The sequence below is a fragment of the Oryctolagus cuniculus genome, chromosome 16 (genome assembly GCF_964237555.1).
Source record: "Oryctolagus cuniculus chromosome 16, mOryCun1.1, whole genome shotgun sequence".
Lineage (NCBI taxonomy): Eukaryota > Metazoa > Chordata > Mammalia > Lagomorpha > Leporidae > Oryctolagus > Oryctolagus cuniculus.
Genome location: NC_091447.1, coordinates 43,510,201 through 43,529,621, shown reverse-complemented (window position 1 = coordinate 43,529,621; position 19,421 = coordinate 43,510,201). Strand labels below are relative to the sequence as shown.

Sequence of the window (19,421 nt, the reverse complement as noted above, 5' to 3'; positions counted from 1 at the left end):
GTGTATAACAAATTTCAAAACCTTAGTTTTTGGTAAATTTCATACAAATTTTTATGAAACTAACATATATTTGGCTTACAGGATCAAATCTGTTGGCTTCAGAATATGTAGGAACTTCAAAAAGTTCATGAGAAAATATGAAAGTGACAAGACAGAGATACAAAACATTTACCAAGATTGAATGTGGGCATGGAAATCTTCATGTCTTGTCTGTTGTAACATTCCCTCAGATGAAGAATCACACTTTTTTTCACTAACATTGTGAAACCTTTCAACTATATTTTTTCTCCCAATTTTCATAGCTTCCATACTTAGATCACCATACATCGTTTAAGTTGTTATAATCTCTCAGATTTCTCCCTTGCTTGTTTATCTAATGGCATTATCTCACCTTTTCTCTAAAATGTACAGCAGTTTAAATCTTAAAATAATTGTTTGTAACGATGTTTTACTATCTATGTAGTTCTCTGCTTGATTCAAGAACATCTACTTAACACTAATAACTTAATTACCTCTTCTTTGCAAATTTAAGTTTTTCTACCAAGTGTTTTTCTTGCTCTGTCCCCTAAAAAATATCTTTTTGCCTTTGAAATTTACATGACTAAGTACCATTTACTGTCTGTCTTTGACACCATTTCCTAACTATTATAAAAATTAATTTTCTCCATAATTTGTCTCTTTGCTAATTTTCTGCAGGACAGTTTATTTCTTTTGTATTCTTAAGACAATGGGAGTGGATTGCAACGGAAAGTGCAACTTACCACAGGCATGTAAGAACTGAACAGAAAATCAGAAGTAAAACTCTTAATACAGGAACACTACAGTTTCTACCTCTGGTGCCTACTCAACAGATTCTCAATAGATTCAGTGCATTTAAATGATGGTGAATAGATTTCTAAGCAAACCTTTTTTTCAACTTCCAAAGGAAGCCTCACGTCTCTTCTCAGAAAAAGCTGTGGCGTTTCCCTTTGGGGATCCAAATTAGTCAATTCAGCAAGAATTTCTGGCCAGTCACGAACATGTTGCAAGGGTTTATGATAAGGCTTGAGTTGAAGGCCTGAAAAACAGTTCTTCTTTATTAAGTGATAATCTAAAATAAACCAATTCTATCAATGCACAGAAACTTTGTATTAGACTATCTGCACACACAAATTAAGAGTCTAAAATTAAATCAATATTTATTTGAATCAATATTATTACCCAATTTGTGGTTAACTGCTTGTTTCTAATAATGTTAGCATTCTTAACAAAATATATACTGTACATAAAATTATTCATTCCATTATAGCTTATTGATGACATAATGAGAATTTGGTGTGAAAGAGACATATTACACCGTCAAATCAGCAGCAGCATCAGTTAAATCCTTCGTGTGTTTCCAATATTTCGAGGGACAAGCCTACAGCAGCACTAGGTTGACTCTGAATCAGAAAGTTTGAAAGAAAGCTAATACAGGGGAACAAATTGTATTAGTTTAAGATCGGCAGTTAAAATAATGGCTAGCTGTACGAGTAAACACCACATTTCACATCCTTTGAATCAAATACTGCTGTGAGAAGATTTGAGGTTTTACTACTTAAACACTGCTTTGAATGAAGCAGGGGAGGGGGGCCCAGGGGCTTACCTGTTTCAGGAATTGAACAATAATTTATAAAACAGAGAGTAATACTGCAGTATTTAAAAATGCAAAGGTCAATATAAAATGTTATATCTAGGTTTATCAACATCACTCCCAAAATGAAATAAGAGTTTAAAAAACAAAATAAAAAAACTTTCTTACTAAGGTTTTCTGAACAGATCCAAATAGTGAAATATTGCTGTGTTTCTTGAGAGAGACGCATTCCTTCCATTATCTGCTGTACCGTGGTATTATTTCCATGCTTCAGCTCAACAGAACGGTATGATCCATCCATTCTGTATATTCTAACTTTTTCATACTAGGACAAGGAACAGTAAATTATACAACCTGCTTAAAAACTACATATCACAATCTAACAAGATAACTTTAAACTTCAGATATTTTATTAGATTTCTAACATGGAAAACATCAGAAAAACTGCTTCCAGTAAGAATCTGTTGGCAGCTTTTTAAAGATATTCTAGGGGCTGGCATTGTAGCTCAGCAGGTTAAATCTCTACCTGCAATGCCCAGTTCCAGTCCTGGCTGCAGCACTTCTGATCCAGCTCCCTGCTAATGCACCTGGGAGGGCAGAGAAAGATGGCACGGGTGCTCGGGCCAGACCTGGATGGAGGCTCCCATTTTCAGTCTGGCTGAATCCTCCACTTGGGGTGTGAGCCTATAGATGAAAGATCAATCTCTCTCTAACTCTGCCTTTCAAATAAGCAAATAATTGTTTTTTAAAAGATATTTCTATTATTTGTATTTTCCAAAAATATTTTCTTCTGAAGGTTTCATGATTAAATAAGTTTTGGAAAATAAGCAAAATGGCTTCTTAAAAAATATTGCACTTCAAGAGGTTCTTAATAGAGGTTATTTCAGAGCTTTTAAGGTACACGTAAATATCGTGTGGGGGATACAGAGATAACTACTGATTCTGGTGTTCATCAAGTAGCTCATGAATCTAATGGGCTGCAAATTATACAAGAAATGTGTGGCCATAGTAATGTCTCCTAAGAGGAATCTGTGATGGAAGATTTAGCAGATTTAAGTTTTCCAGCAAATAAAAACTGAGCTAGTTCAGAAAATCTGCCAGTTTAGAAAATCCCAGAGTAGGGGCATTTTAACGATTTTTATTGTCATGGGAAGCAAATGGTACCTCCCAATTTCCAAGCCAGTTCATATTGCATAAAAGTATCTCATTCTTCTTACCCATTCACAGTAAAACAATTATGCCAGGAATGAAAATCTATTACAACTATACAGTTAGAAAATAAATTGTAATGAAGTATAACCTAAGTGTGTCTGTACAGCTTTATCTGTAACTTGATTATGTCTTTCTTATGTTCCTAGAATACAGTCTTGGCAAAATATGTATAGGTGTGCAGTACTTAGGTGTGTATAATATTCCTTTAAGGCAGAGATCACATATTCCTATCACTTTCAGCATTTTATAGTGTTAAATTCATCGACACTCAATATTTATTGTCTAGTTGATCATTAATATATAGAAAAGGGTTATATATTTTGGTAAGAAGTTTTCATGGTATAAATCTTTATGTCTAGTTTGTAAGTTTTCAGATGAGTTTTATTATCACATAACTTTTAGGTGTACCTGAATTTTTTTCTAGTTGTTAATTCTCCTCTACCTCAATATCACTAATAAAACTTTAATCTTTTATTTATTTAAGATTTATTTATTTGAAAGGCAGAGTTACAGACACAGAGGGAGAGAAAGCAGAGAGGGAGGGAAGGAGGGAGATGGAGAGAGGGAGGGAGGGAGGGAGAGGAAAAGAGAGCCAGAGAGGGAGAGGGAAAGAGAGGGAGGGAGAGAGAGGGAGGGAGAGAGAGAGGGAGAGAGGGAGAGGAAAAGAGAGTGAGAGGGAGAGGGAAAGAGAGGGAGGGAGAGGGAGGGAGGGAGGGAGAGGGAGGGAGAAGGAAAGAGGGAGGGAGAGAGAGAGAAAAGAGAGATTGATCCATTCATTGGCTTACTTCCCAAATGGCAGCAATGGCCAGGGCTGGACAAGGCCAAAGCCAGAAGCCTGAACTACTGGGTATCCCACAAGGGCAGTAGAAGCCCAAGTCCTTAGGCCACCTTCCTTTGCTTTTCCAGACACATTAGCAGAGAGTTGGATTGGAAGCAGAGCAGCCAGCACTCAAACCAGTGCTCCAATATGGGATGTCTGTGTTGTAGGCAGCAGCTTAACCCAGCCCCAAAACCTTAATCTTTTAACACAATATTCTTTTATAGCTATATGTGTTCAGCATTAGGTATATGAATTAATTTCAGGTGTAGTCAGATGGAAAGATCAGAATGAATTAATACAATAAAAGAACAGGGTATTACTACATATTTGTGAGGAAAATGAATCTGTTATACAAAAACTAACTTGTTGAGTCTAAGCTAGTGAATGACATGCAGACTTTTTATTTGCAAATATAAAATGTTGCTTGGAAGGCCTAAGCAGAAAGCTATACTTCAATGAATAGATTAGACTTACCTGTAATCAGCACACCAGGAGAGTTATATGCCACATAATGATGTTTTGGGCAACAACAGACCACACATTTGACGGTATAATCCTCACAGCCTTGGTGTGTAGTACGCTATACCATCTTTGTGTAAGTACACCCAATGATGTTAGCATCATGGTGAAATCACTTAAAGATGCCTTTCTTAGAACTTTCCTGTTAGAACTGTGCTACTGCATAGTGTATGTTGTGAAGGACAGTAGCTAGTGATGCGTTTGCTAGAATAAAAACACATGACTATAGAGATTACACTAGAATTTAGATCAACTTTAAGGATCTTGGAAGCTTTATTTATTTTATAAGTTTTATTTTGTGATATAAAAATAAATGTCCATGTGTTAAGGATAACAAAAATAATAAATATGAAGTCCAGATGAAGTCCAGCAATTAGGTTATTTTTCAATTAGGTTATTTTTCAATTAGGTTATTTTTTTAAATGTCATGATATTTTGTGTTTTATGTTGGCACTGAGTTTTATACTAGTATAGCTCTGAGTTTTATACTAATAAAGAACTCCTCCATCCATTTATCCTTGCCAAAGGCTCTGAAATCATCTATTATTTTCAATATTATGCTTGGCTCTATTTATGAACATAATTCTTACTGGTTTGTTAATGGCTTCCTTCAACAATTTTGCTGCTTCTTCCCAGTTATTTTGTTTGTTTTCTTCACAAATATTTAATGGAGATCTTCCCTGTTGGTCTGTTATATGCTAGAAATAAGGGAGAGAAAAAGGAAAAAATGATCCCTGCAACTATATTCAACAAATCAAAGTTTAATAAAAATAGACTCTTGTTAAGTATTAAATATTAGACACACTTAATACACACTTAATATTAAACACAATTAAATAAAAGAGTGAAAGCACTAATCAATGGAATTTTTTTTAAGTTCTGATATAGATTAGATATCAAAAGGTTTTACTGGGGCCGGAGCCATGTCGTAGTGGGCTAAGCCCCTGCAGTGGCAGGGGCATCCCACATAGGCACTGGTTCATGTCCTGGCCACTCCTCTTCCGACCCAGCTCTCTGCTATGGCCTGGGAAAAGCAGTGGAAGATGGCCCAAGTGCTTGGGCCCTTGCACCCACATCGGAGACCCAGAGGAAGCTCCTGGCTCCTGGCTTCAGATTAGCCTAGTTCCAGCTGTTGGGGCCATTTGGGGAGCGAACCAGCGGACAGAAGACCTTTCTCTCTGTCTCTTCCTCTGTTTATAACTTTACTTCTCAGGTAAATAAATAAATCTTTAAAAGAAAAAAAGATTTTACTAATATTATTATTTTCCACTTAAGTATTCAAACTTTTAGAAAATAGAAATATTTTTTCTTTTTCAAGACACTTTTGGAGAAATACAATATAAAATCGCAAGAGGTTAAATTTAATGTACTTCCTAGAAATGGGATAATGGTGATGACTGCACACTAATCAACTGTATACCTAAAAATGGATAAAACTGTAAATTTTGAGATGTACTTTAGCACAATAAAAATTTAAAAATTCACAGTCACGGGTGGACGTTTGGCCTAGCAGTTAAGATACTAATTGTGATGCTTGCATTCCTTACGCAGTGCCTGGTTTCAAGTCCTAGCTCTGCTCCCAATCCCAGCTTCCTGCTAATGCATACCCTGGGAGGCAGCAGGTAACAACAGTTCAAGTAACTGGGTCCCTGCCACCCGCTTGGGTAACCTGAACTGAGTTTCAAGCTACTGGCTTCAGCCAGGCCAAGCCAAGGCTGTTGTACACATTTGGGAAGTGAGCAGATAGGAGATCTCTGTCTCTTTCTATTTTTCTGCCTTTCAAATAAATAATTTTTTAAAATGTATGTTCAAAAACACAATGCATACATTACTTACTTAATATAAAGTGAAATTTGTTTTTATTTTTTAGCTGACCTTTCAACTATATATATATTATTTAGTGTCATTATTTGTTAACCTGGAAAATAACTTACTCTGTCAATTTCTGGGTGGCTTAGGAGAATCTGGACTATTTCAGCATGTCCTCCTCCCGCAGCAAAATGAAGAGGGGAACTAAGCTGTCCATTTAACAGATTTGGATTGCACTTTCCTTTCTCTAATAAGATGCGAGTGGCCTCAACTTTTCCATACCTATAAAAAAAATAAAACCTACCTAAGAAAGTTATCTGAAATGTTTTCAAAATCCAAATCTTACATGATATTTCACAGAAATCTAAGAATGTTCTAGGACAGAGAGCAAAGGATTAAGACATTAAACACCGACATAAATGCTTTCAGTGCTTGGGAATTTCTTAAGAACTACTCTGGTTCAATTCAATCTGTTTCTATTTCTGATCGACTGGGGGAAAATATAACATCAAATAAGGCAGGTAACAGAAACACCCCACACAGAGAACAGAAGTTCTATCTTAGGGAGATATAATTTCTAGTAAAAAATAGGTTCAGGATCAGAAAGAAACATAAACAAACTTAGTAAGAATGTTTTTCAGATAGGCCTGATGATGCTTTACAAAACAGACACAAAGATAACCCTACATACAGTTGCTATACCAGGCAATGTGAGAGACATTGAAATACATAAGATATGTGACAGTCTCTGCTCTGAAGATTTATAATGTAATCAGGTAAAAGACAAGCGTAGGGTAATGCTTTAATGTGTAAATGATGGTTTAGGATAACAATCAACAAAATAAGACATTTTATATTTGTCAAGCCAAACTGGCACATAATTAATGCTTTAAAAATTACAGGAAAAGAGAGATATGACCTCAGCCCAAGGCAGTCCTGGAAAGTGTTTTGCTAGAACAATTCAAACTGGATTGTTTTTAAACAGGAATAATGGACGAGATGTTGAAGACATATGAAGTATTTTAGGTAGGGAAAAAGGGGGGAAGCGAAGCAAGGTCTCAGAAGAGCACAAAGCATGTGCCAGCCCCATGAGTCACCCACGTCAGGCTGAAGACGAGGATTCACAGAAGGCTGCGATCTGAAGCAACGGCACAAAGTGGATGCTCGAAATAAAGCAGTGACGGAGGCAAGGGGGGGAGGGGGATTTGATTTTTAGATACAGTGCACTGGAGGGGAAAAGAGCACATCTTTACAAACTGCCCACAATTTTTCTTCCCATTTATATAAAGTATGATTTTCTTATACCCTGAACTGTTTACTTGACTCTTACACCTTCTTATTTATGTGATTTTTTGCTTATATTTTTTGTCTTTTGCTTCAGAAACACTCCATTATTTCTCTAACACAGAAGATCAAATTCCTCTATTTTCACTATAATTAGCATTTTATTGTTTGCTTCTTTTATGGGACTTATATATCCCTTTTCTTTAAAATCAACCTGAAAATTCTTTGAGGACAGGGAGTTATCTTTTTGCAGTCGCCAATGAGCCTTATGCACAAAAGATGAGTGATTAAACCATTTAGTAAGCATCTGAAATTTGCAGGATCGGTACTCAGGAGGAAGACAAAGGCATAACTGAGAGTATGTAAAATCATCTAACTTAAAAGAATTATTGTTATCACTTGAAGAATGAATGAAACCTTCTTGAGAGAGAATTTAGAGAAAGATAAGCATCTTACAATAATGAAATACATCTGGGAAAACACCCTTATAGGAAAACACTGTGAGAGCTACTTAAGAAGTAATAACAGGGGCTGGTGCTGTGGCACAGCAGGTTAACACCCTTGCCTGAAGCACTGGCATCCCATATGGGCGCCAGTTTGAGACCCGGCTGCTCCACTTCCAATCCAGCTCTCTGCTATGGCCTGGGAAAGCAGCAGAAGATGGCCCAAGTGCTTGGGTCCCTGCACCCATGTGGGAGACCTGGAAGAAGCTCCTGGCTCCTGGCTTTGGATCGGTTCAGCTCTGGCCATTGCGGCCAATTGGGGAGTGAACCATCAGATGTTAGACTTCTCTCCCTCTCTCTCTCTGTATGTAATTCTGACTTTCAAATAAACAAACATTTTTTTAAAAGAATAATAAAAATAATCAAGCATATATTTTATGTGGTGCTTTAAAAATTTTCCAGCCATTTTCCTATATAATTACTTAAGATGATTTTGATAGCAACTTATGAGGTAGGCAGAGGCATTTCAATTCCAACAGACAAGAAAAACGAAGCTTGATCCAGTTAAATAATTTGCGCAAGGTCTCACAGTTACCAGCCAGAGTTAGAAGCCAGCTTTCTGAATCTTACTCTTTTCCCATACTTTGACAAATGCTTGGATCACAGAGTGGAGAACAGTATTTCAATAATAATGATGGTAAGGTAGCAATGATATCTTGCATTTGTACTGACAAAGCTCTAATATGCCCTTTCAACTCCAATTTGTTCCTAGAATGTAGGGATGGTGAACATTGTACAGAAAGGAAAGGGTTAAAAATTCTGGCAAGGTTAAGAAGGTTAATGAAGAGCGAAAGAGAAAAAGTGCGAATGTGGCGCACTCACCTCTGAAGTCTTGCTGTAAAAGGGAAACAGGATAGTGGGAAGGAAAGGCAGCAGGGCCACACTAAGGTGCTTTGCAAGGAGAGAGAGAAGTAGGTGTTTTTGAAGGGACGGAGGAAAGAACCGTGCACAAACAGAAATGAGGAACAGGAAGGATTTTTACATGCAAATCCTACAATACAGGAGACGTGGGAACAAAACCCAACCAATCATTAGAAACAGAGGACATATCTGATGGCTTCAAGTTTCTTTGAAAACAGAGGGTAAAAGTATGGGGAGTTATGAAAGCAGAGAAAGTAGCAGCAGTTTAAATTCTCAAGAGTAACAAGATTTAGGATAGTTTGAAAGGGAGGACTAAAAGGTTGACATAGTGAATTCAAAAAATTGGAGAGTTAGCTAAGCTATATTAGAGGCCCAAATGAAATGAGATGGCATAATTTATAGGGAGTCATAATACCATTGTTCTAAAAACACCCTCTAGCAGTGATCTGATGCCTAAAAGTACTATCAGAGAAAGACGACACTGCTCTAATTGAAAATGGAGGGTCTGATATAGGTTGCACAGGAAGAATAAAGAGGTGAGCGAATATGAGATGTGACATATTTATGAGTGGCTGACAAATTTTCCACAAGTTTTCTGACTAGGTAAAAGCTAATTAAACAGTTTGGGAAAATGTCGCTCCCCGTCTTCGTGGAGGAACGACACAGGGCCCTGCGCTGTTCTTTCGTCTGCTCGGCCCTCCCCGGGTTTGCTGCTGGTTCTTCCCGGGTTGGCTACCGTCCCTTCCACCTCCGTGGAGGGGTGGGCCCCCTGCCACCTTCCCCACTTCCGCAGGGGAGCGGCACACCGCCGGCCGGCTCTCTCAGGGGCTGCACAGGTGTTCCTTCAGATAGATGTTCCCCTTAGATGTTCCTGGTGCATGTTGTCTCTCTCCTCCTTTATAGTCCTCTTCCACCAATCCCAACTCTGCTACCCACACGCCGAGTACGCTGCTCTCCTCCAATCAGGAGCAGGTCCTGCTGCTTATTGGTTGAACTGGAGGCAGCTGTGTAGAAGCTGCTTCTCCCTTCTCAGCGCCATATTGTGGGAGAGCAGATACATAGAATAAGTCCTAATTCCAGTAACTCAGTCTAGTCCGAGTTGCTCCCAGTTGCTCCCCACAGGAAAATGTTAACTCCAGAAAGCAAAGAACAGATTTTAGGTGCCTGGTCACCAATTTAGAAATCTTAGCTTAGAGCAATCCTAGGGTAACCTCATTAAATGAACCTCAAAAGGTAATACGGAAACCAAAGAGGATCCCTAAACTTTTCAGGGTATTCTCTGGGTCAAATGTAATAATAATATTCATATATTATTTTCCCTTTTAATTTTCATAATTCATTAGTGCAGTTTTCTAGAAACTTTATAACATGTAATACTGTAACAGACTGTAGGCAGAAGTAAATGAGAGAATCCAGTTATCTTCTATTAACCTAGACATAAAGAGATGTGTGGAAATGTACAGCAATGCTACCCTCTTCACTGATTTTTTTTAAATTTTGAAAAATATGGTATTTTTGCTAAAATTAATTTTATATTAATATGCATACTGTTGTTATAAAATAAACACTTAAAATACCTCTCAGTTGTAATTTCTAATATGGTAAATACTACTAGATTTAATCCACATAAGCAAAAGTTCTTTGATATTCTGTATCTTTTAGCAGTATAAAGGGGTCTTCAGACCAGAAAGTTTGAGAACTATTGACCTAATCCAAAATTCTATTTTAAAGATGAGAAAACTAACAGGGGTAAAATGCCTTGTCTGACCTTACAAAGACAGGACCAAACCTCAGTGTTTCAATCATAGCCCAGTGTACTCGCCTCAATCCTTGCACCAATTAGTACTAAGAATATATTTCCAAGATAAAGTAATTTAAGTAATTTTTAAATTCAAATTCATATCAAATGATGCATCTGATTAAAAGTACTGCAAAGTGAACTATATTGCTCCTGGTGAACTAAATATTAGTATTTCCAGCTGACAAAAAATTAATCTTAAAAATACCATGATAATAAATTTTAGGTTTAGACATCAAAATCTTTGTATTTTAACAGTATTTACTAATAAAAGCCAACATCTACTTAGTTCTTACTATATGCTTTCAAAGCACCTTATTTGCATTTTCTATTCAAATTTTAGGGAAAGTAAAAAACCCCATCTTACAGATAACTAAAAAGACCTTGAAGACTTAAATAACTTGGCCGTACTTTTAGGAACTAACTGATGGGACTGAAACCTAGGTCCATTCCATGTACATCAAATACTATACATATTTTGTTTTTATGTTATAGGTAGTTGAAAACATTATCATTGTTTCTTACAGAATAATCCCCTGCCACTTAAAAAGAGCAAAATAGAACCATAAATCTGGAATTCCTAGACTAAAATTCACTGCCTTTGCCTGTTCTAATTCCACAACATACTTTCTTGAGGTTTAAACTACACAAGGGTACTGGAAAAAATTCACAGAAAAAATGGAATTAAGATAAACTGATTTGGGGCTAGTGCTGTGGCACAGCAGGTTAAGCCATTATCTGCAACACCGAGTCCCATATGGGTACCAGCCCAATTCCCCAGCCACTTCTCTTCTGATTCAGCTCTGTTAGTGTGCCTGGGAAAGCAGTGGAGGATGGCCCAAGTGTTTGGGCCCCTGTACCCACAAGGGAGACCTGGAAGAAGCTCCTGGCTTGGGAATGAACCAGAGGATAAAAGATATCCCTCTCTCCCTGTCTGTAATTCTGACTTAGTAAAAAAAAAATCTGATTTGTTGGAGTGAGTGCTTAGCTCAGCAGCTAAGAGAACTGTGTCCCACACTGGAGTGTCTGGGATCAATTTCCAGCTTTGACTTCTGACTCCAGCTTCCCACCAATGCAAACCCTGGCAGGCAGGAGTGATGGCTCAAATAATTGGGTTTCTGCAATCCTTATGAGAGACTTGGATTGTGTGTCTGGCTCCTGGCCTAAGGACCTCACTCAGCCTCAGACATTGTGGGAATTTGGAGAATGAACCAGCATATAGGAGTGCTCTCTGTCTATCTCTTTCTCTCTCTCTCTAAAAAAAGGGGGGTTTATTTTAGTGCAAAAAACAAAAACAAAATACTCCCCACTGAAATCCATGCATAGTTTTTCATAATGTGTATTTTCCATGAACTTTCTGAAGATACTTTGTATGTTTGCTTCTTCTTCATGGAAAATGCATATTGTGAAAAAAATCATGCAAGGATTGAAAAAATGTTATGCACAAAAATAACCTATCTTTTAATTTCATTTCCATGAACTTTTGAAGCACCCTCATATTTAGCTATATAATCACAAACATTAGAATCAGAGAAAGCAAAAGAATTTTGAATTCAAGAGAACTCTAGAAATGCACTATGGTACTACACATGCAGATAAATAAACAGATATGCAGGGAAGTAGAGTTCCTTACTTAATGTGACACAGCTGGCATTACTGATATTTACAGGCAGTACCCAACATGACAGTTCTTACACAGGCAAAGGAAATTCACTTTCAACAATGGGTCAAAACCAACTTTCACACAGAAATGATGGTTAAAAACTTCGGTAAGTCCTTTCTAGATGAAGGCACACAGCACTAAGCTGTGAGCACTAAGAACTTAGCCTAGGTGAGGAAAAGAGTTATTATGGAGAAACAGGAGGAGAGTCAGAGCTATATTTGACAAGTAGTAGAAAGAGCTAACCTGGGGGCAGCATCGTGGTGTAGCAGGTAAAGCCACAGCCTGCAACGCTGCCATCCCATATGAGCACCAGTTAGAGTCTCAGATGCTCCACTTCTGATCTAGCTTCCTGCTAGCATGCTTGGGAAAGCAGCACAAGACAGCCCATGCCCTTGGGGCCCTGCAACCACATGGGAAACTCAGATAAAGCTCCTGGCTTCAGCCTAGGCCAGCTCTGGCCATCGCAGCCATTTGGGGAGTGAACCAGTAGATGGAAGACTTCTCTTTCTCTCCAACTCTGCCTTTCAAATAAATAAAACAAATCTTTAAGAAAAAGAAAGAACTAACCCCAGTCCTGTTGCAACCCTCACATCTAAAAGCAGGAAGACTGTGATTCCAATGAAGGCTTCTGGAGACTTTTTGATACCACAGCTTCTCGAAGAACTGAAAGGATACTTTCCTGACAAGATTCAGGGTCACATTTTAAGTAGTTAATATATGCACATTTTATATTAAGGATATACTAACATAATATTCACATCCATACAAAAAACCAGAAACTAAGAGTGACAAAAGGACTTTGTACTGTATGATGACATTTACTAGTTATTGACTATCCTACTGCATGACTCAGCAGTTCCTAGGAACACTGGCCTACTTGTCCAATGGAGCAAGATGTTACAATTTTGAATAGTGGCATTATAAAGCACCAAAGACCAAAATAGAAAGCTCTAAAGGTAAACATGGCAGAGAAAAAAAAAAAGTGTTTGGAATGGAAATAGTTTTGATAAGAAGGACACATACTTATAACCAAGAGTTCATTCTTTCAGAAAAGAAAAGAATAAATAATCCACTTACCAGCATGCATAATGAATGGGAGCCCAGTGATCACTATCTAATTGGTTGACTGAAAATCTTTCATTGAGAAGACGATTAAGTAATTCTGAATCTCCTTCACAGGCACTTCGATGGAGAGGGAAATCATCTACCCACTGTCGTTCTCTAATCATTAAAAAGAAATTTTAAAAATATAATAGCGCTGTTGAATTCAAAGTTTTAAAACAAATGTGACACATCTATGCTATATGTAACAGAGCAGCTGCAAACTAAGTAGTGATTACACTGCATATATAATCTTTTTTTTTTGACAGGCAGAGTGGACAGTGAGAGAGAGACAGAGAGAAAGGTCTTCCTATGCCGTTGGTTCACCCTCCAATGGCCGCCGCGGCTGGCGCACCGCGCTGATATGATGGCAGGAGCCAGGTACTTATCCTGGTCTCCCATGGGGTGCAGGGCCCAAGCACTTGGGCCATCCTCCACTGTACTCCCTGGCCACAGCAGAGAGCTGGCCTGGAAGAGGGGCAACCGGGACAGAATCCGGCGCCCCGACCGGGACTAGAACCCGGTGTGCCGGCGCCGCAAGGCGGAGGATTAGCCTAGTGAGCCGCGGTGCCGGCCTGCATATATAATCTTAAGTAGTAATTTTTTTAAAAATTTATTTGATAGGTAGAGTTATAGACAGTGAGAGAGAGAGACAGAGAGAAAGGTCTTCCTTCGTTGGTTCACTCCCCAGATGGCCGCTTCGGCCGACGCTGTGCCGATCCGAGGCCAGGAGCCAGGTGCTTCCTCCTGGTCTCCCAATTGGGTGCAGGGGCCCAAGCATTTGGGCCATCCTCCACTGCCTTCCCGGGTAACAGCAGAGAGCTGGACTGGAAGAGGAGCAACCGGGACTAGAACCAGGTGCCCTTATGGAATGCAGGTGCTGCAGGTGGAGGATTAACCAAATGAGCCGGCCCCTTAAGCAGTAATTTAACATTAGAATGCAAGTTCTAAATAAAGCAATGTGGAGTAAAAGCAAAACAGTACTTGTCTTCTGTGACACTGCTCATGCTTCTCTGCCATTTCTCCTGTTTAGGGATTTGGATCTTTGAGTAGTCTGGAGCTCCTAGACCAAAGTATGGATTTATTACCACTTTATCTACCTAGAAAGGGAAAACAAAACAAAAACTCCTAAGAGTTTAGAAACTTGATTTTTATATACATAATAAGTAGAATGTGGATGTCATCTTAATGTTCACAGTTAGTAACAGATGTATTTATCTCAGAAAAAAAATTACATTTGAGATGGAACATCTTTTGCAACCAGAGACCAAATTTGTTCACTTCTTACCCGGTTTGTATACTGAAGATCTGATCCAAACAAAGGGTTGTAAATACAGGTATCTGCTTTCTCTAGGGCTAACATCTTACTCTTGATTTCTAGTGCACTATAGCCCATATGTAGTGAGTTTTCTGTCTGACCTGATTCAGTAGCATATGCAGGGTTTATGACATTAGTTTTTATTCGCTCAAGAGGAGAGGGTCGGAATAAAGCTGGAATAAAGTGAGATTGTGCATGCCGTTCATCCAACCACCTGGCAAAACATTAAAAAAAAAGGCAGTAGAAGAATGTGTCAAAAGTGAAGACAGAAGGGCAGACCATTATCCAACTCTAATATGTGATATTTTCTAATATTACCTTCAGATTTTTAGAATTTTAATTAGTGTTGGTTAAGTCATTTATTATTTTTTTTCTTTTTTTTTTAATTTATTTGACAGGTAAAGTTATAGACAGAGAGAGAGAGAAAGGTCTTCCTTCCATTGGTTCACCCCCAAAATGGCCTACAGTCGGCGCTGCGCTAATCCAAAGCCAGGAGCCGGGTGCTTCCTCCTGGTCTCCCATGCGGGTGCAGGGCCCAAGCACTTGGGCCATCCTCCACTGCCTTCCCTGGCCACAGCAGAGAGCTGGACTGGAAGAGGAACAACCGGGACTAGAACCCGGCACTCATATGTGATGCCGGCACCACAGGTGGAGGATTAACCAAGTGAGCCAAGGCGCCGGCCCCAAGTCATTTATTATTAGTAAAAGTTTTGTTAATGGACAGAGCAAACATTTTTAATGTAAGCAATTATAATTTACAAAACTCCTTTCAAAATACATGAAGAACTTTTAAAATTTAAATCACCAAGATGTAGGTAACTTTAGTCCTATTATTACAGAAAGACAAAAACAGGAGAGGTAACTGACATATACAATTATAAGAGAAATTCAGTACTAAATCTAGTTTAATAACAGGGGAATCTTAATTCATGTTAGTCATTTTTGCAGAATAAGATTATCATTTTTGCAGAATAAGATTAACATGTTGTAAGGAGACCAGGACAGTCCTGTCCTGGGAGCTACTCATTTCTATATAATAACTGAAAAACTTACACTTTCTTTACATATTATTTTTAAAAACTTTCTTCCAAAAGTATCTGTATCTATGAGAACTCATCTCCACTATGAATATATATTTGATTAATTTAAAAATATTTTTCACAGCATTTCTTACTTATCCAAAGCTATTAACATTCTTGCTGTAAGAGTAGCAAATTGAGTACTGGATTCACTGCAGACTCGCATAATATCTTGTAAGCAGTAAAAAATTGGGCATCCTGGAGTATATGTATATTTAGTATTATCTGAAAAAGAAAAACAGAGAGTTATGCCAACATATAAAAGGTTTACAGTTGCATGTTTTCATTTAAAGTATACAGTGAAAGTCAACAAAAGTTTACTTTAACCTAGTAGTTAAGATGTCCATGTTTCATATTAGAGTACCCGTGTTTGAATTCTGATTCCAACTCCTAACTGCACCTTCCAACCAATGCAGACCCTGGTGGGCAGCAGTAATGGCTCAAGTAACTATGTTCTTGCCACCCTCATTGGAGACCTGGATTGTGTTCCCAGCTCCTGGCTCTGGCCCCAGCCCAGCCTCAGCTGTTGCAGGCATTTGGGGAGTGAATCAGTGTATAGGATCTTTCTTTCTCTGTCTCTAGGCCTCTCAAACAAATGAATAAATAAAAATACACATTTTAAATACTAAAATTTATTAAATAGAATATAAATCATTCTAGTTTTGTAATTAGAAGGCCTACATTCAAGTGTTGGCTAGCTCTGTGATCTGGTACACTTGAGTGAACGTAGCATTTGGAATCTTGGAAGAGGAGCTGGTGCTGTAATTCAGAGGGTTAAGACATGGCCTGCAGTGCCAGCATCCATATGGGCATCAGTTCAAGTCCAAGCTGCTCCGTTTCCTATCCAGCTCCCTGCTATTGTACCTGGGAAAGCAGAGGAGAATAGCCCAAGTCTTGGGCCCCTGTACCCACGTGGGAGACCATGAAGAAGCTCCTGGCTCCTGGTTTCAGCCTAGCCTAGCCTAGCTCGGGTCATCGTGGCCATATGTGGAGTGAACCAGGGGATGGTAGATCTCAATTTGTCTCTCCTTCTCTCTAACTTTGGTTCCAAATAAATAAATCTTTAAAATAAAACAAAAAAAGAACCTTGGAGGGCTGCAGAAATTCTTTCCTATTTCCCTCAATGGTGTGACAAAACCTTTTACTGAGACTTCAAACATAGTTTAAAATACTGAACTTTTAGGGGCAGGTGTTGTGGTACAACAGATTAAGTTGCCACTTGGGATGCCTGAGATGGAGTCCCACCTCCAAAAAGTGATGGCTCATATACTTAGGTTCCTGTCACCCACGTGAGAGACTCGGATGGAGTTCCTAAATCCTAGCTTCAGTTTAGCCCAGCCCTGGCTGCTGCAGATATTTGGGAGACAAACCAGCAGACAGAAGATCACTCTTCTTCTGTCTCTCTCCTCACTCTTTCAAATAGCTTAAAAAAAACAAACAAACAAACAAACAAAAACCATAAAACAGGGGCCAGCATTGTTGTGTAGCAGGTAAAGCCAATGCCTAAGACACTGATATCCTAGCAATATGTGTGCTGGTTCAAGTTCTGGCTGCTCCACTTCTGACCCAGCTCCCTGCTAATGGCCTGGGAAAGCAGTGCATGATGGCCCAAATACCTGGGCCCCTGCCACCCATGTGGGAGACACAGAAGAAGCTCCTGGCTGCTGGCTTTGGTCTGGCCCAGGGGACTAAACCAGTGGATAGAAGATCTGTCTCTCTGTAACTCTTTCAAAATAAATCAATCAATCTTCAAAAAATAAAATAAAACAAAATACTGAACTTTTTAACCTATACCTCCTGAGGAAACATATCTGGAATGCTAGAGAGGGTGGACAACATACATCTAAGTATTGTGTAGCAGCAAGCTGATGGGTTGTCCACGGTGGCTCATCATTACGTCACTAGTAACATTACCAGAACTCTAGTAGCCAAAGTGATTTCAAATCTGTTAACTCACTGAATTCTTCCACAATTGAGCCAAACAAGGGCAGGTAAAAAACTGTCCCTGCCCCTGTAGTAAACTAAATCTTAAAGAAACCATCTGCTCAGGGTCAAAAATTAGAGGGCTATAAGGTCTGCATTGAAATTCAATGTTTTTCCGTGAACATTATTCCAGGATGTCGAAGGCTCAAATTAAATGTTCATATTAGATCCATGTTCTTTAAAGATTACCAATAATGCACGGAGTATTTTAGAACTATTATTGACATTTTCTGGTCCCAAATACGAATTGGACCCTGATTATAATATGTTAATTCTCCAGAATACTTAAATATCTGTTTTTATTCTATCTATAGCCCATCATTTGAAAACTCCCTTATTATAGCCTGGATTATTTTAATTTCAGTTGTGCCTTTACTCTTCCCTCACTTCTTCATCCTACTTCAAAAAACCAAAACCAAAACACTACCATTGAGCTAGGAAGCCTATTTATTACTTTGAAATCAAAACATCTTTAAGTAAAATATTTCCCTTTTTCAGTTAATTTAATTTTTTTAAAGATTTATTTATTTACTTGAAAGGTAGAGTTACAGAGAGGCAGAGGCAGAGAGAGAGGTCTTCCATGTGCTAGGTCACTCCCCAAATGGCCTCAATGGCTGGAGCTGGGCCTATCTGAAGTCAGGAGCCAGGAGCTTCTTCCGGATCTCCCACCCACGTGCACAGGTCCAGGCACTTAGGCCATCTTCTACTGCTTTCTCAGGCCACAGCAGAGAGCTGGATAGGAAGTAGAGCAGCTGAGACTCGAACCAGTGCCCATATGGGATGCAGGCACTGCAGGTGGTGGCTTTACTTGCTATGCTACAGTGTCAGCCCCTCACTTAATTTAAAAACATGTATTTTATTATGAATTTTAAATGAAAATTCCTAAGTTCCTCGATGGACTTCAACTTAACATCTAAAATACACAAAGATTCATAAAATGAATGTAGACTTTACCTTTGACAACTGATGGAACAATAAATAATGCCGCTTCTCTGCCCATCTTTTCTCCATCCAGAGGAAATGTCTTCATCAGTACTACTCGTTTGCCTAATCATTTAAGTCAATAAAAATAACAATAACAGACTTTAAATCTTAAGTTACCTTGAGAATTAAAAAATACAGTTTTAAAAGGCCATATCAAGAGGAATTGAAATAAAAAACAGCCAGTCTAATGAACATTCTGTGGACAGTCAGCCAGTACAGTCCATGCTGTAGTATTGCTCATTACAAGAGAAACTTCCTAGATCAAAGAAAATTGATCTATAAGGAAGAAAATTGATCTATAAGGATGGAGAGAACAAGTGAACAGCAAAGCACCATGCAGAGTCAACAGACGTACGAGTGCTCACTCAGAAGGGATTATAGGCGTTAGAATTTTGTTAGCCTGGGCTGGCTAAGAAGGGAGATATAATTAGATTTCAAAGTCTTAATGTTTAGTAGTTCTTCATTTAACATTTAACATCCATTCTTAATTCCAGGTTTTATAAAAATATGATTGGGCTACAAACTATTGTTTTGAATTCTAACTCCCACTATTGGTCTGCTTTTCTGAATTTGGCAGTCAGGGGGCTATAAATAATAATCTGCAAGTCTTGTGCTCGAAAACCCCTCATCCTCTAGATCCTTTGTCATATTTACTAACCCTTCCAGTTCTCACCCTAAGAAAGAGAACCTGGTTCCTGACTCAGGCAGAAATGCACAGTGGCAGGAATGGGCTCTCTGTGGATGGACAGATAATATTAAGATCGTAAGGAATAGTCTATTATATTATAGCCCCAAAAGTTATTTTACAAAACTAGCACTTACATGAAATATAAGTGTTGGATACAGAATAAAATTCTAATGAATTCCACAGGCAT

At 38.5% G+C, this 19,421-nt stretch overlaps 1 protein-coding gene across 2 annotated transcripts in view; it reads right to left on the bottom strand.

Moving 5' to 3' along the window:
* The window catches only part of KRIT1 (KRIT1 ankyrin repeat containing), a 40,098-nt gene that overhangs the window by 13,040 nt on the left and 7,637 nt on the right, over window positions 1–19,421 (bottom strand). For both annotated transcript variants that reach the window (XM_002713810.5, XM_008261745.4), the window contains exons 4-12: window positions 18,517–18,609; window positions 15,675–15,804; window positions 14,471–14,714; window positions 14,167–14,282; window positions 13,159–13,302; window positions 6,098–6,254; window positions 4,754–4,861; window positions 1,781–1,937; window positions 906–1,057 (exon numbers count right to left, since the gene is read on the bottom strand). In XM_002713810.5, coding sequence (XP_002713856.1) covers window positions 906–1,057; window positions 1,781–1,937; window positions 4,754–4,861; window positions 6,098–6,254; window positions 13,159–13,302; window positions 14,167–14,282; window positions 14,471–14,714; window positions 15,675–15,804; window positions 18,517–18,609 — 1,301 coding nt within the window. The remainder of the gene's footprint in view (window positions 1–905; window positions 1,058–1,780; window positions 1,938–4,753; window positions 4,862–6,097; window positions 6,255–13,158; window positions 13,303–14,166; window positions 14,283–14,470; window positions 14,715–15,674; window positions 15,805–18,516; window positions 18,610–19,421) is intronic.